Source organism: Crocodylus siamensis, chromosome 12, assembly GCF_052110815.1.
Source record: "Crocodylus siamensis isolate JL-2025a chromosome 12, ASM5211081v1, whole genome shotgun sequence".
In the NCBI taxonomy this organism is placed as follows: domain Eukaryota; kingdom Metazoa; phylum Chordata; order Crocodylia; family Crocodylidae; genus Crocodylus; species Crocodylus siamensis.
Genome location: NC_143406.1, coordinates 2,816,437 through 2,832,282, shown reverse-complemented (window position 1 = coordinate 2,832,282; position 15,846 = coordinate 2,816,437). Strand labels below are relative to the sequence as shown.

General features: G+C 55.4%; 1 protein-coding gene across 1 annotated transcript in view; it reads right to left on the bottom strand.

Annotated features, from left to right (window-relative positions):
* The window catches only part of ARHGEF10L (Rho guanine nucleotide exchange factor 10 like), a 120,372-nt gene that overhangs the window by 66,999 nt on the left and 37,527 nt on the right, over positions 1–15,846 (bottom strand). The window contains exons 6-10 of the mRNA XM_090024664.1: positions 13,523–13,614; positions 12,227–12,310; positions 7,887–8,056; positions 5,658–5,774; positions 1,184–1,292 (exon numbers count right to left, since the gene is read on the bottom strand). Of these exons, the coding sequence (XP_089880790.1) occupies positions 1,184–1,292; positions 5,658–5,774; positions 7,887–8,056; positions 12,227–12,310; positions 13,523–13,614 (572 nt within the window). The remainder of the gene's footprint in view (positions 1–1,183; positions 1,293–5,657; positions 5,775–7,886; positions 8,057–12,226; positions 12,311–13,522; positions 13,615–15,846) is intronic.

The window sequence follows — 15,846 nt, the reverse complement described above, 5'->3', positions numbered from 1 at the left end:
CAGAGGCAGTTCTCGGCGGCACGCACTCCTGCACTGCCCTCTTCCGGACCCAGCGCCGCACCTCCCTCCAGCCTTCTGCATTTCCTTCCCGTTACCCGAGAGATGACAGCTCCCTCGCCCGGCTCCGAACCGGTTCCTCTGCCCCGAGATGACTACAAGAAGCCACGTGCTCTGCCACCAATCATCCCCGCGGAAATGCAGCAGCAATTCAGAGGACTGTAAACAGACCGACCCAGATGGCAGAAGGGGGAAGACCCAGATTTAGTCACCGAGGGCAAAATGCGCGGCTGGCACTAGCTCCAGCCAAGTCAACGGGGTTGCGCCAGCAGAAGTTTTGCCCCAACATATTTTTACAGCTCAGAAACAGCAATCTAAGCAACGTGCTGTGCAAAAACAGGAACATGAATTCATCTCAAAAAGAGAGAGGAATAGACAGCGCAAGCCCGTGGCAGATAGGTCAGAGGCCAAAAATGCCAGGTTTTGTTTTCCCCAACTCTGCTGCCTCCAGGAAGATAAAGAGTACCAGCCACCAAGGGCAGGCTTTCAAGTGTTCAACATCCAGAACTGGAATCCAGTCTTGAAGCGACTGGACGCCTATTACCGAAGTTGCTAGAGAGTGCAACACCCGACATGCTACAATCAGTCATTTGAAGTTTGGCGCTTTGCAGTGAACAGAGTGCCTTTGATGACTGGATCCCAAAAGGTGGGTGCATTTGGAAATCCAGTATTGAGTGCCTGAGAGTTAGTGTGGTTTGGAGGAGCAGCATGAAAAAAAGGATCCTGTGGCTTGGAGGAAAAGGAAGCTGGCACCCTTTAAAAGCCACCTCTGCGACACGTAACCTTTCCCCCTTGCACTGCCGAAACCCCAACGCAACCGATCTCTTCCTATGGTCGAGGTCAAACTTTTCACAGGGATCCAAATCCCACCTTTCAAAGATTAAAAGCCTTTTAGGAAATGCTATCCTAGAGGATGAGAAAAATCGAAGCTGAGCAGTTTAGTTTGCAGAAAAGCGCAAAGAGGAAACAGAAAAATGCATCAAGGGGGATACAAGCAGCTAGTGGCAATGAACTCAACGGTGTGGCCTGACACCAGGCTTTCTCTCTAGGAATAAAAGAACATAGCGGCTTTCTCCTGGTGCAGAGCAACTTCTCCCTGTAAAGGGACGGGCCTTGCAACAGTTACCTGGCGCCTCCTTCCGATGCAGGAAAGTCACCTTCCGCATGACCGCGATCTTGGTCTTCTCCAGGCCGTCCTTGGTGCCACTGCGTGCAGCTTTCATCAGCTGAGTCATCTGAGCGGGACCGGGAAGGAGAAACACCACAGATCAATGAAGCTGCAAACAATCTTTCTCAGTCCTCTGGCATGGGCCCTGCCTCTGCACTGGGATGCTGTCCCCCCTCCAGCGTACATATACACACAAACATGCTTTGGGTGGCTGCACAGAGGATGCTCGGGGGAAGACACGGCACTTCAGTTCAGCACCTAAAGTTCGGTTTTAAACAAAAACAACCAAGATCTAGGCACAAAGGAACTGGGTCTGCTCACGGCTTTCAGGAGTGTTGTATTATTTTTATTTTTTTTAAATCAAGTTACACTTTAGACCAAGGAGCTATTTATGAAGGGGTTAATTAAGAGTTGCTATGTGATGGGCTGGACACGAGTAGTGCAAAACAACTGGAGGCAGGCATAATAGCAACCTATTGACTCACAATCTCTCTGGAACAAACAGCTAGCTACTCGCAATGCTTTTGGAAGAGGGGTTTCATATAAAACATGCTCTATACATGTCAGGAGGCTCTCATCTGTGGCCCCCCTCTAGGAGGCAGATGCTCCATGGTTTCCATTTATTTTTAAAGTGAAAAGGATTTGTTTTCCCCTCTTTTTGTCATCACTCACCTTGGCCAACTCTGCTGCCACCAAAGCCCAGAGCAGAACTCCCGCTGGCGTCCCCGAGAGCCAGGACAGGCCAACAGCGCCTCAGCCCTTGGCCTGCACAACCTCGCACGCTCCACAACAGACCACGGTCTCACTCGGCCAGCTTCAAGGGTGGTTTGTCTGATGAGACCAACCTTGTCCTCGAAGACCTGGACTAAGACCTAGGAGCTCCTTCCAGGTACACCGCCAAATCGCCCGCACATCGTGGCACCTTCTGGTCCCTACCAACCCAGGCCGGACGTGGACCAGACAAAATACTCCACATCACAACCTGCCGGCCTGCCTGCGCCTTTCACTCCAGCATTCCCGATCGGGACAGAGAACAAAAGCACTCCAGTTTCTTTCCTGTCTCTTGCCTGGGGCCAGCATCAGCAAAGCTTGGGCAATGGACCTTTAGGGAGCAGGATGCATTTACTTGGCAGTGTCCCATTCAGGGCCTCCTTCCTACTTTGGTAGACAACCCCCACTTCCATCCATCCAACGTCTTAAAAGGGCCAGCATTCTTCATTTAGGGTAGGGAAAACAGGCAAATCCATCGGGAAGCAGGTGCAACAGCTGCCTAGCACTCATCTGGAGGCTGCTCCAAGAGGTGGCATGTGGCAACCGTGTCCAAACAGCCCCCTGCCAGCTGCGGCTAGTGCAATATCATGCACAACTGCTGTGCCTGTAACCACACCTGGGCACATGGGGCTGCAGGGAAGGTGGCTTTCTGGGCTCTCCTGCAAGGAGCATGGAGGCCAGCTGTGCAAGACAAAGGGAAAGAAGTAGAGCAGAGAGCCTGCCCCCAGCACATGCAAGCCTGGCTTGTGCACCAGATGCAGCATAGATGCTATGGGAAATGAGGGGGAATGCTCATGGCCGGCTGAAGGGAGGCCTCATGGGCACCTGCTATTTGGACTCAGAGGAGACTTGCATTCACACCTGAAAAACCCAGCAGCAGCCTGTGCAAAATACCCATTTGCAAACAGCCAGGGACAGAAGGGAGAACAGGGTCAAGCGGGGGAAGGGGACTGCAAGCGGATAAAGGACATCCAGAGGCATTCGGAATAGCCATTGCTGGACGTGCAATGAGCACGGCAGGGAGGGGAGCTTTTCTAACCCAAAAACAATGAAATTCAGACTCTTGCAAGCGCCCTTGGGATTGCAATGTCACAGCATAGATAGCAGGGTTCAAACCCACATCTCCGTGCAGAGACTGGCGTCATCTTCCCACAACAACACTGAGACTTTGCTAGGGGCGAGAACAGGTCTGTTCTGAGATGCTGCCCCAAATAACGTCCGTGGAGGAAAGGTATTGCAGCACAGATGACGTTTTGGGCCAACTTGGAGAGCTTAGAAATTGCAGAGGTGGACACAGGCCTAAGGGAGGTGTGAGACACCCAACTGTTATCCACCCCCCAAAATATTTTAGGCAGCATCCTGAACACCAAGGATGAAAGGTGGCGTGCAGAGCAAGGATACAGGGCTCTGATGAGGCGCTGATAGACTAGCATATTGATGTGGAGTCTTGAGCAACAGCTCAGATACCAATACCATCACACTTCACACCCAAGCTGGATTGATAAATGGCCCATTAGGGGCTTGCTAAGTGATTAATGAAACCTTCCAAGTAGAGTGGTGTGAATAATTGAGCTTTCAGTTTAGCAGCCGAAGTAAAAGGGAAGAGAAAAAAAAAAGCAAGTTTGGGTCAATGCAAGTGAATGGGCGTTGTTTTCAGGTCATCAGTACTCTCTCTCTACCCTTCTCTCTCTGTTTTTTTAAAACCACTTTATCCAATTTTGACTTTTCTGAACTCTTCCCCTCACTGTTTTCTTTTTTTTTTTTTTTTTTCAGCCAAAACTAGTCACCAAGTGCAACCCAAACCTGTGAACCATCTCGGTCTCTTTGCAACTGCTTTTGCTATAGATCGAGCACTGGCAAAAGAAAAAGCTCACCCAGCTCTACCACGAAGCGTCTTGCAGACACAAGTAGCAGGTGTTTGTGCAGGAGGAGGAGGCATAATGAATGGTTATAAAGCAACCTACTGGACTCTGCCCCTTTACAAACAAAGCCCTAGCATGAAGTGCGACTGATAATATTTTGCGTGTTCTGACAATAGCGACCATGGAGAAATCACCCCCCTTTCCCATAGAGCAACTTCCAAGGTGCTCCACTTACTTCTTCGGGGACCTCCTGCTCAGATCATTGCAGGCAGGTCTGAAAATGGACCACGTGCAAATGGCTCCAAGTATCACAGTTGCATCCAGTCACTTTGGCCCCATTTTCCCTGCACAACCATGTAAGCGGGGCTGGAACTAGCCTAGCTGGAGTGCGAGGGGCCAGGCTGCAGAAAAATGCATGAGCTGCATGCAGAGCCGGATTAACCCCACGGTGAGCCCTAGGCAAACTACCTCATGGGCTCCTACACTTAATACTATGTATATTATAATTAAGTGGAGAGGTATCTCGATACCAAAATCTCTCTCCACTCAATAATTATAATATGCAAAATAAGCACAACTGGGCTCCTTCTTCATGTGGGGCCCTAGGCCTGTGCCTGGTTTGCCCATGCATTAATCAGGCTGCGTGGAGCAGTTGTGTTAGTTGTACAAAACACAAGATTAGCAGAGGACAAGCTGGGCTACCTCAGGCTGCAGCTTACACTGCCTAGACAGAGCGGCCCGCTCGAGTGAAAAGCACCTCTACCCATGAGCTAAGGGGCTTTGGGTGCAGACACAACTGCAGCCATCCCCGGAGCCAGCTTGGCAGTGGCAGCAGCCCTGAAAACCCAATTCTTCCTCTCCTCCCATTAGTCCCGCAGGAGGCAAGACAGGTGGGAGAGGGACTACAGGTCCTATTCCACCGTAGGGGGGAAACCCAAGCATTGAAGCCTTGCTATTAGTAATGATGCCTGTGAAGTAATGGCCCACCAGGACACACAGATCCAGCTCCAAGAGGGCAGGGCAAGTGGTTTGGAAAAAAGACCCCCTGGCTTTACTGGGCTTTTCTGTCCCATGGGCTCAAACCTGGACACTCAGCCATCTGTCACAGTCCTCTCCAGAGCCAGAGCCACTCTCAAAGGTCCAGCAAGGCTCTGGGGAGGCTGGGAAGCAGTCCCCACATTTTTTGTTGCGGAGTTAAACCAAGGCAAAAAGCTGATATGACTTGGTCGCGCCGTGGGGACATCTCCGCTGCAATCCCAAGCGAGCCTGCAGCGCCATCAAACATACAGGGCCAGCTAAACCAGGCTGCCCAGTATGTACCAGGGTCCTGGCTAGGGTCACCAGTGTAGACAGAGCAGCAGCTCCCATGGTAGCTGCAAGCAGCAAGAAGCCATTGCAGCACTTCCCCACTGCAGGGCCTGGGAGCAGGGAGCTCGCATCGAGCAAGAGACTATCCCAGGAAAAGCTGTGGCCAAACACTGACCCCGGTGGAGTTTTACCCCAATTTTTCCCCTGGTAATTCTACATCAGATTTAAGCCAGTTACACTGGGGTAGAATTGGACCTCATGTGCCCACTTGGCTGTTTTTTTTTTTCCCTTTGCACCAGACTATAGGTGGGTTACGCTGATGTAACGGTGTCGTGTGCCCAGGCCCCGAGTTCGGTAGGAGAGGCGGTTTGAAGCGAGTCCCCGATGCAGAGAGAGAAGAGCAGAGACTGCTGTACAGAGAGAGCCTGAGACCCAGGTGCAGTTGGGAAGAGGGTTTAAATATATATATAAGTCCGAAGGAGAGACAGTACCTTACAATCGTACTTCTGCTTCAGCTCCTGCATGTCTCTCCCCCCAACTCTTAAAGCCAGAATGTCCCTCTTAGTCCTGGCGTATCTCTCCTTTAGCCTATTCAGGTCTGGAGAAAGCTGCGCCCCAAGCAATCAGGTAGAAGGAGAAGCAACAGGAGGAGGGAAGAGAGGCAGAGAAGAGAGACTCAGGTAAGCAGCCAAACACGAGAGGAGGAGAAACAATCCACGGAGCAGCGGTCGCCGCAGGCTCGCTGGCCTGGGCGGCAGGGCTAGACCGAATGCCGATGGGAAACCCCCATCACCTCCACCCTCTGCCGGCCCCCACGCTGGAGGGGAGACAGCCTGAGACAATACCCCCAACACGGGCTGGGACACATGGTCCTTGCCCTGCTCTAGTGGCTTCAGTTGATGCTTCAGGTTAGTAAAAGACCCAGCCACCGTCCCCAAAGGCCAGGTAGGCTCGTGGCAGTGGTGCTCCTCCAGAGGCCAGGAGAGACGCTGGGATGGTGACGTGCTGTCTAGGAGGCCGGAGTTGTCCTAACTTCTCCCTGTAGAAACCCAGCCCAGCAGCCACCTCCATGTCCTGACTCCTCGCGAGACACGGCCCCACTGGCCCAGTAAAGCCTCTGGATGTTAAAGGTGCTCCCCACACAGAGCCAAGTGCAGGGGGTCTACCCCGCAGCCAGGCAATAGAGGGTGTAGACCCCCTGCAACAGAAGCTAATGCAGCCATGTGAGGCTGCAAAACCCACCTGAGATGCAAGAAACATCCCCCCACGTGGGGCGGTGGGCTGCAGGGACTCGACTGCCGCCCAGAGCCTGCGGACAGTGAGGAGGAGGGAGGGCAAATTCCTTGGTGCCGTGAGGGGCTGAGAAAGCAGGGGAAGAGGGTGGAGGGGGGGACGTTCCCAGAAAAGCAGCTGGAAGCTGTGCTCAGCAAGCCGTCAGCTCCTGCCCCGGGCGCCGTGCGGCATAGCGCAGCGCGTGCAGCAAAGCAGAGGACGGAGGCGAGTGCAAGCAGCAGCCTGAGTGCATGCAGGGCCAGGGGGAAAATGTGGGCTCGTGCTGTATGCAGGGTTCAAGGCAGGATCTCTCAGCCGCAGGCCAGTGTACCCCACAATCATGCTTCTGGAGAGGGTCAGGGTCCATGCTCCTCTCCTTTCCCAAAACCTCACTTGCCCCCTTCAAGAAACCAACATGCCAGACCCGAGAGAGCCGATGCACTGGTCAGTGCAGGGGAGTATCTCATGCCCAGCAGCTTTCCTGGGGGCGTCTGCAATGCACCAGACAACCCCGAGGGGCCTAGGAGTGCTCTGAAGGATGCCGGGCCCACAGCAAGAGAAGTGGTACTGGTCGGTCGGTTCAAGGAGTTTTGCAGGGACCAGCTACGAAGAAAAGACCACCAGACACCAAGCCCCTGGGACATCCCCTCCCACAGCTGCACGGGTAGGATACTTGCCACCCCGGGCACACGGGCACCTCCGTGGGCCTCACGCCCTGCAGCCAGCTGGACCCAGTTGCCATCACCCTGGATGGCTGGAGCTGGCCGCACCGCGGAGGGGCTGAGAGCTCCCGCAAGGCAGCAGGGGACATGCCAGCAAGCCTCCATCTCTTGGGAAGTGCAGCTCAGCATCTGCCCTGCCAGACTCTCCGTTAAATCGGGGACAGCAGTGGCCTCCTCAAGACCAACTCATTTTCTATCCCAGTTCAGTTTGTCTGGACTAGTGTTTAACATGTGCACGCACAACACCCCCCCCCCACCAATCAAGCCATTTCCTCCCAGATAACACTCCATCCGCTCGAAAAACAGTGCTCTTTTATTCAGAAGACCTCAGCACCCTGGGACTCCTGGGTTCATTCCCCAGCTTTGCCTCTGGCCTGCTGGGGCACCGAGGACAAACCTGGGGGAAGAACCCGGGGGTCCTAGTCCAGAATTGCTTCCCGTCTCTGGGACGCTGCGGAGCTCCCAAAACCTCACCCCCCTCCATGCACAGGGATTGCTGGAGCTGCAGGGACCCAAAGCCAGGCTAGAAAGCTCCTCAATTCCCAAGCCAACACAGCTCGATACAGCCGAGGTAATCCAAGCCCCCCGTTGTGCTGCTCCAGGTTGGGCGGTCGATGCCCCCACCCCTTGCCCATGAAGGAGAGCTGTCACACAGGGGTTGATAAGCCATTTTGCCCTTCCAGTCCCAACCCCATCCAGGACAGGGGCATGCTACCTGCCTGTTACCTTTGGCTGGAAGGATGCTCTTAGCTTGGCAGGCCCGGCCTCGGGTTTGATCTCTTCGCTGGAGTCTTCGCTGTAGCTCTCGAACTCGCTGGAGCTCCAGCCTAGATCCTGGGTGTCTCGCTGCCCCTCCTCCCGATGCACGTCCTCGTAAATCAGGTTTCTGTCTGTCCCTGGAGGGGGAGAGACCACCGCACCATTGGCAAAGGCACGCAGGGAGGCATTTCATCAGGCACTCTCTGCATGGATGCAGTTCAACACTATGGGCATGTCTACACGTGCATGAATGCACTTCAGTTAATGCGCATTAAAATCTAGTACCTATATTGCAAGGTACTTGGGAAATGTGTACTAGCCTGCCTTAATAAGCATGAACTAAAGTGCATGCTTTTTAAGTGAGGCTTAATGTGCATTAGTTTATTTTAATGCACATTAAGTTTTTACATGATGCTTTAATGCGCATTAAAATAGGCTAATGCACATTAAAGTGCATGTGTAGATGCATCCTAAATGCCTCAGTGTCTGTGCCTCCCACATCTGGCTACAGAGCTCCCACTGGGACTGACCAACAGCCAGGCTCGCACTATACTCCCTTCCCTTGGGAGACAAACTCCAGACCTAGGACAGGCTCCTGGTCTATGGGTACAGACGCTGGCAAATCATGCCCAGGCAAAACCAAAGAGAATCTCCTAACCGCCGTTAAATGGATCCATGGACACAGGATTGATATGTAGTGTAGGGGAACAGCCCTACAGGCAGCAGGGGTGGAGGGGAAAGAAGTGGAGGGGAACAAGCTGGTCCAGTGGTCTTTTCTTGCCTGTTCATGCCAGCACTTGCAGGGCTTGCATTAAGGCAGTGTGGGGTGGAGCAGGTGGGTTGTCCTCTTAACACTCATGCCTCAAGCAGCCACACAACGTACCCCAAGGATGGATCAGGGTGGGAGTGATTTGCACCCAAAAAGGCTCCCGAGTTTCCTAGATGGGCCTCCATACCGAAGGGGTGCAGTAAGAAACTTAATGAGAGAGGTAGGTGTGCCTAACGGGGTTAGGCCCAGGTAGGGCAGTCCCCCCTCTACATGCAGAGAGCTCACCAGGAGCAATGCTGAAGGCTGCACAAAGAAACAAAACCAAGGGTCCCCCCACTCAAACAACGATAGCTGCACAACTGCAGGACGCCGTGCTGTGCCGCGGGAGCGGGCGTGTGCGTGCTCGACAGCAGAGGGCACTCCACCGCCACAATTACGCAGATTCGTTCTCTTCTTGGGGTGGAAAAGCTGTAGCTACTGCAGATGGAGCCTAATAAGTGATGATAAGTCTGCAGAGCCCGGGGCGGGGAAGCCTCCTGGGCAGGGGGAGGAGGCAGGAAAAGCATCATTTCCATTTCGGGAGAGGCGTATCATTACCATTATTATTATTAATTATCATGATGAGACGATTGTGACAGGAGGGAGATGCCACTGCACTGAGCGCTCTACCAGCAAATCAGTAAGAAACACTCCCCCGGCCCAAAGACGTTGCAAGCTCAATAGAGCAGCCAGACAAAGGAAGGCTCCTTATCCTGCCTTTACAAACAGCGAGTGGGAGCCCAGAGGCCTGTTAACACGGGAAAAGGCTGAGATGGCAGGTATTACGACTTACGGCCGAGTCCTGACCACCCGGCCTGGGCAGCGCTGGGCAGTCCCTCTACAGTGAGTGACACCGAATGCACTGGTTTAAACTATCAGTGTTTTGTGCTGGTTGAACTCCAGCGACCGGGACCGCGCTGCACTGGGGATCGTGCAGACAGGACAAAAAGACGCCCCAAATTACTGCAGCGTCACACTCGCCAGGGTCAGCTGAGTGCAACTTCCAGCAGCAAAGACACTGCCAGGTGCACGGGCTCCTTGCACTCAGGGTCCTCCACCTCCATTAGGGTCTTGAGAGCGGGCTCCACCATGCGGGAGAGGAGGAGAGATGGATGAAGACCAAAACCGGCATCAGGCCTGACATGCACCCAATACAACATGCTCCCTGTACTCTGGGATAATGATGGGCTCTCAGTTTTCTAGCTTAAGGGAAACAGCTGGGGTTTTTCCACTGCTGGAACATCTGTGCCAGGGGCTAGGGAGGGACCCGGCCTCCGTCTGCAGCCCGGCAGGAGGAAGAGATGCGCTGGAAGGAATGAGGGCGGACAGGAATGCTAAGCTGACGTCCAGCATGGGTTTGCAGTCACTGGACTATTTTTAAATGCAGATAAACAACTCCCTAAAAGATTGGGAAGGTATCCGGTGCAGCCAGACACAGAGGCACAAAGAAAGAGCAGCCACGATAGCCTTCCCACCCACTGAGCCTCACACTGGAGGGGCAAAGCCAGCACCTAGGGGCCTTTACCAAGACCGGAGCCGTACCGTACAAGACCCGTGCCAAACACAGGCTGCCCCCCACACCTGAACAGACAAAAGCTGCAATATTATATTATCACTCCTTTGACAACCAAGGCACAAGGCACAAAGGTTAGGTAACTTGCCCAAGACCACCCAGAGCATCTGTGGCAGAGCCCAGAAGCAAATGCAAATCTCTACAATCTCATCCACGTGCCTCATTAGACCCTAAGGCGAGTACAGGTGCCCCAGGTGCCAGCCTCTTGGGACCCAGACGCCCCTCACAGCCAGGTATGTAGAGCAAGCTGGCACAAGAGGCATCCCAAGAACGGCTCTCGTCCAGCCTCTGCCAGTTTAGCTCAAGCTTTTGTGAAGACAAGCCAGCTTTGGGCCAGCGGCATTTGGATGAGAAGAGGATGCACGTGCCAAATGAGGGAGCTCTGGGTGGCGGAGGGGCCTACAGAGCAGCTTGCTGGACGGCAAGCTGCATGCAACGATTCAAGGACGAGGTATAACTACGCTGCTCTGAGCATCTGGCGCGGGCTGCCTGGGATCGCCCCCTCCTCCTCCAGCAAGTGCTGTTTAACCAGAGGCAGAAGATCCTGTATCAGCAAGTTCGGTGGTGCGGAGACTCAGGCTGGCTCTTCGGCAGGGGCAGCGGCAGGGCGAATTCCTGTTAGCAGGAGACAAGATACACCTGGAAACCGAAGAGGGAGATCTGCAAGGTCAGCTCCAGCTCGGCAGCTGACGGGGACCATCCGACACCAAAATCTTTACCGCGGAGCAGCTGGTTAGCCCACATCCATCCCCAGCTTGTTCTGTGAGCTTAACGAGACGAGGCTGGGCAGGCAGGGCAGCGCTAACCTGGGGAGGGGCCGATGGAGCCGTCCGACAAGCTGTCTCCCTGCCCCTGCCCGGGAGCAGACCTGCTGGAGCCTCCGGAGCTGGGGGTCCTCAGGATGCGAGCAAGGGGGACAGGATGCATGTGAAGGGCATCTCCACCTGTGCAAGCCAGAAGTGCTGAGGGTGCATTTCCTCTCTCTCTCGCCTTTCAGCTCTCAGCCAGCTGCAGGCCCCAGCATCAGTGCCAAGCCCTGCTTCCACCTTCGCCTCGCAGACTCACCCCAGCCTCATTACCGCTGGATGATGCTCTGAGCGGTGGTGGCAAAGGTCTGGGAGCCATCTGCACCCGGAGCGAGACAGCGCTCGACCCACGGTCCTGGAAAATCCCTTTTGGGGGTGGGATGGGACTAGTGTCATGGCTCATCTTAGCACATCAGCCCCCGTCCACTGTCGCTCCAAGACCAGGCATCCTCCATCCTTGCAGCCGTTCCTCGCCCCCAGGCCACGTACACAACCCAGAGTGCCCTCACGCCGCGGATGGGCTCCAGCTGGGTCCATCCAGCTCCTGCTGGCTGCCGGTACAGACCCAGCGCTGCATTATATTAATGGCATGAAAAAGCCAATGGCTCCATCCCACACGCATCTCTCCAAAGCGGTGCAGATCCCTAACGGCTGTTTCCACCTCCCATCCACAGCCAACAGCCTCTTCCTCCAGAGTGAATCAGCACCTCTGGAGACCCCGAGGACTCCCTCGTCCCGCCGGAAGCGAGCCGGCCTGGCTTTGCACAAGCCCGAGCTATGCCAGCCTACACCTGCTGCGGGCCCTGCCTCCGGAGGGACCGACCAGGCACCACACGGCTGAAGGAAGCCAACAGCGCTAAAGCAGAGTCTGAAGGAGAGGGGATGGGCTGGGAGTCAGGACCCCAGCAGAGATGTGGGATCCTCTGAACACGAGACAAGCCACTTCCCTTCCCTCTGCCTCCCTTTCCCCAGACATAAGACACCACCTTGCCCACTTGGCAGCACCCTCATCAGGGCACCAAGACCCGGAGATATGGGACCATTTTAGTGATGAGAGGGTGGACAGGAGAAGGGGAGGGGGTAAGCTGAGAAAGAGGGAGCATTTGGGGAGGTTTCATACCGTACTGATCCGAGTCCAGGTTTTCACAGGGGACGTCATCGTAGATCACATCTTCCTCCAGCGCCGGGAACTCAAAACGGTCGCCTAGAAGCAGGAGCAGAGGACATGCTAAGCCCACGCCGCCAGCGAGAGGAACCCATGTAAGAGCTCCTTCTGCATCCGACTTGTCCTCCCAGCTGCCAGGAGCCTGCGCGGCGTGATGGGGAAGGCGCTGGATGGGGAGGCAGGAGCCCCGAGACCTGCTCCTGCCTCTGACAGCCGAGCTCTTTCACCTCCCTGTGACTCATCTCCCTCCCTTGTCCTGTTAGATCATCGGCCCCGGGGCAGGGACGGCCTCGCTGGGGCGTGCGCAGCACCCAGGACGATGGAGATGGCTCAGCCTTGGAGGAACACCTGATTTTTCAGCACGCTGCTCTCAGTGCTTTTTCAATGCCGGGGGGAACGGTATCTTGCTAACACTAAACGCAACCCTTGTGTCAGACCCCTCTGCAAGGATTACTCCAGCTCTGTATCTAGGTTTTACAGCTTGGCTCCGTCTCCTTTCTGATAAGTGGGGGGCTGGAGCTGCCAAGTCAGATGTGCTCAGGTGAGGGCCTTCCAACTCGGCAGAGAGGGAGAGAGATCAAGCCCCACATGATCTAAGCCCCAAACTGCCCTAAATAAAGACTAAAATATTCAGGACTCATGGTAGAGGTGATATCTTTTATTAGACCAACTAGATTTTTGCACCCCAAAATAAATAAATAAATAATGATTCTTGAATTTTTGCAACAATCCAGTTGGTCTAATAACAGATATCACCTCAACCATGAGTCCTGAATGCTTTTTCCTCTAGACCAATATGGCTACAACCTGGATACCTAAATAGAGACTAGCCTCTGGGCTCAGACCCTTCCCCATTTTCACCCACTGAGCCCTCAACACCTTCTTCCAGGCAAAGTAACACTGAGACGTCCAAGGGTCCGGGGGCACGTTTGCTCCAACATAACCAAGGAGTGGACAGCTACCTCCGCGAGAGCTGGTCATCTCTCCTCTCCAGATACCAGCATAAAGTACATCCAGCTGGGAAGTTAAATGGTATGAAGCATCTAGGCCCTGAGTCATTGCCCCACCCGCGAGTCCCAGTCCCAGAGATGCCCCATAGCCCTCCTATCCCGAGGACTGTTGCCTGTTTACCACCCAAGGAGAAGAGGAAAAGGGATGGGAAAAGCCTTGCCAGCTCCCCTACGGATGCTCCGTATCAAGGAAGGTGCGGCGCTCTCCACCCATGAGTCCACGCAGGAATCTGGCTCCTACCTCGCCGGGAGCTTTTCCTCTTCCAGCTGAAGGTGCGGGTCCTCGGCTGGGAGCTGCCCACCACATCTCCATTGCTGACCACCGAGAGGAGCCTGGAGCAGAAAAGCAAAGCGCCGGGTCAGGCTGAGTTAGCAGGGGGCTGGCTGAAGCTGGACAGGAGCAAATCCAGCAGCCTCGGGGCCTCTTCAGAGCAAGCACCGCTCACGCAAGCGGTGTGGTAGCAGGGCAGGCCGGGCAGCAAGCACTGCCAGCTCCACCAGCATGCACAGCCCACACGAGGGCACAGGTGCTGCACGGAGACTGCAGCCTGGGGGTACCCAGCTGAAGGGGGGGCACCGTCTAGGTTGGTAGCAGGGAAGCACAGCAATGCAAATTCAGCACAGGCCACCTGAGACCCTTGTTGTGAGCTTGGCCAGCCCATTAGCCCTGCGGCGGCTTCACTGTTACTGGTGTCCGAGCTGGCCTCTGCCTACAGCGTAGACACACCAGCTCCCCACAAAGGTTAAACGAGCCTGTTCCTGCTTCCAGTGGAGAGCGTCGCTCCTCATGCTCCAAAGGGTTCAAGCCCACTGAGGGCCCCAGGGCAGCTTGTTACACACGTCCCCACAAGCATGCTTGGCTCCTAGATGTGCCGCACCGGAGGCTTGGAGCTACACGGCAGATCTCGGCTGCATGCCTTCCTCTACCACGCTGCCACCGCTGCTCCTGACAGACCCACGTGGCAGCAGTTTCCCTCCACTTGCCTAATTCCCTTCCCTCTGCCCACTGCCATGTTGCTTTATTCTCCTTACCTCCTCCAATGCACTCTCTCCCCCCACGATAAACCAACCCTGTTCCTCTCCCGCGGCTCGTTAGCTCCTCGGGGCAGGGACCTGCCTGTGGCTCTTCCAAATTGAGTCTCACGCGCCATCTTTATCCGTGCTAGGTCTGTACAAATGTGCCACCGAGGCAGCCCCCGCCACCAAGCACTTGCCAGTCTCCTGTGAAGCTATTTCGCTTCAACGTGGGGAAGCTAATTTTCCAAGCTGGGCAGGAAAGGTCTTAGCATACACTTCAGATAGGACCAAGAAAGCAGGTCTCTTTTATGGCCAGGAACCACCACAGTGGCCATACATCATGCCTCATGGAGGATGGATACCAGCTAAAGCACCGGACTAGCACTCAGAAGAACTGAGTTTTGGTCTCCGTCCTAACACAGCTTGAGTGCAAGGCCAAAAACTAGGCACAAACCCCATTCCTTATAAAAGACTGCCACTGGCGTTCGCTACCCTCCAGGAGACTCAGCTCTAGGCCCTGGCAGGGCATGCCAGCTGCAACCATACATTTGCCAAGCACGCCAGCTTCACCAGCCAGCACAACAGGGCTTGAGAGTGTTTTAAGGGTCTGTGCAAGTCCCATTAGCACTCAAAGGGGAGCCGGGTTTGAAATCTCGCCTACTGGAGAGGGTTGAGGCCGGGACGAACAGAGACCGTGCGAGAATAGTGATGAGATGACGCAGGGGTTGATGGTGCCCGGGGGACCCTGCATCCTCCCAGCCTTCCTCGGGGAGCGATCCTCTCCCCCCAGCCCTGCAGGAACCCGACTCGGCCAGGCAGATCTATCCTGGGGGAAGAGGCGAGGCTCCCTTCAGCTACGAAGCATCACAACAGCACGGTGTTGTGACTTTCTGCGGCCCTACAGCAACCTCAGAAGCCAGTCGGCATCGCTCTCCATAGGAGCGGATGGAAGGGCTCAATTCCCCATCGTGGTGCAAGCGCATAACCAAAGGGGATGTCCACCGCATCGCCTTACGTCCCCGGCTCACGTGCCGGGTCTGGGGGCAGCCCGGGGGACCCGAGGCAGTCAGGCCTCACCTGTACGGGGGGCTAGCCCCCGCCGGCAGGCAGATGGGTGGGCAGCAGTGCACCAGCACCTGCTCCTGTGCAGGCTGAAGGCTCCCTGTCCCCCCAGGGGTGGGTCTGGCCTGCCGGGGAGACCCACGCAGCTCATGTAGCTGAGGAGCCGGTCTGAAGTCACCGAGCTCCCTCCTTTGAGCCTGGCACCCTGGCTGGAGCAATGGGGGGGGGGGGGGTCTTCCTTCAGAGCGGGAAAGACTGAGACCTACACGTGCCCGGCTGCTCCCCTCTCCCTCCCTTGCTCACCCCAAATTTCTGCTGTAGGCATGACAGGCCTGCAAGGGTGGGGCTCAGTCTTCTCCATGCCTCCTTTCACGACCCTGGTAAATGAGCAAGGAGCTAGTCCTGGCCCAGCCAGGGAAAGGCAGCTCAGTGTGGGCACCTGCTGTACCCCAGCATCCTGCTGCCCCCCGCCAGCGGCCCCCCCCA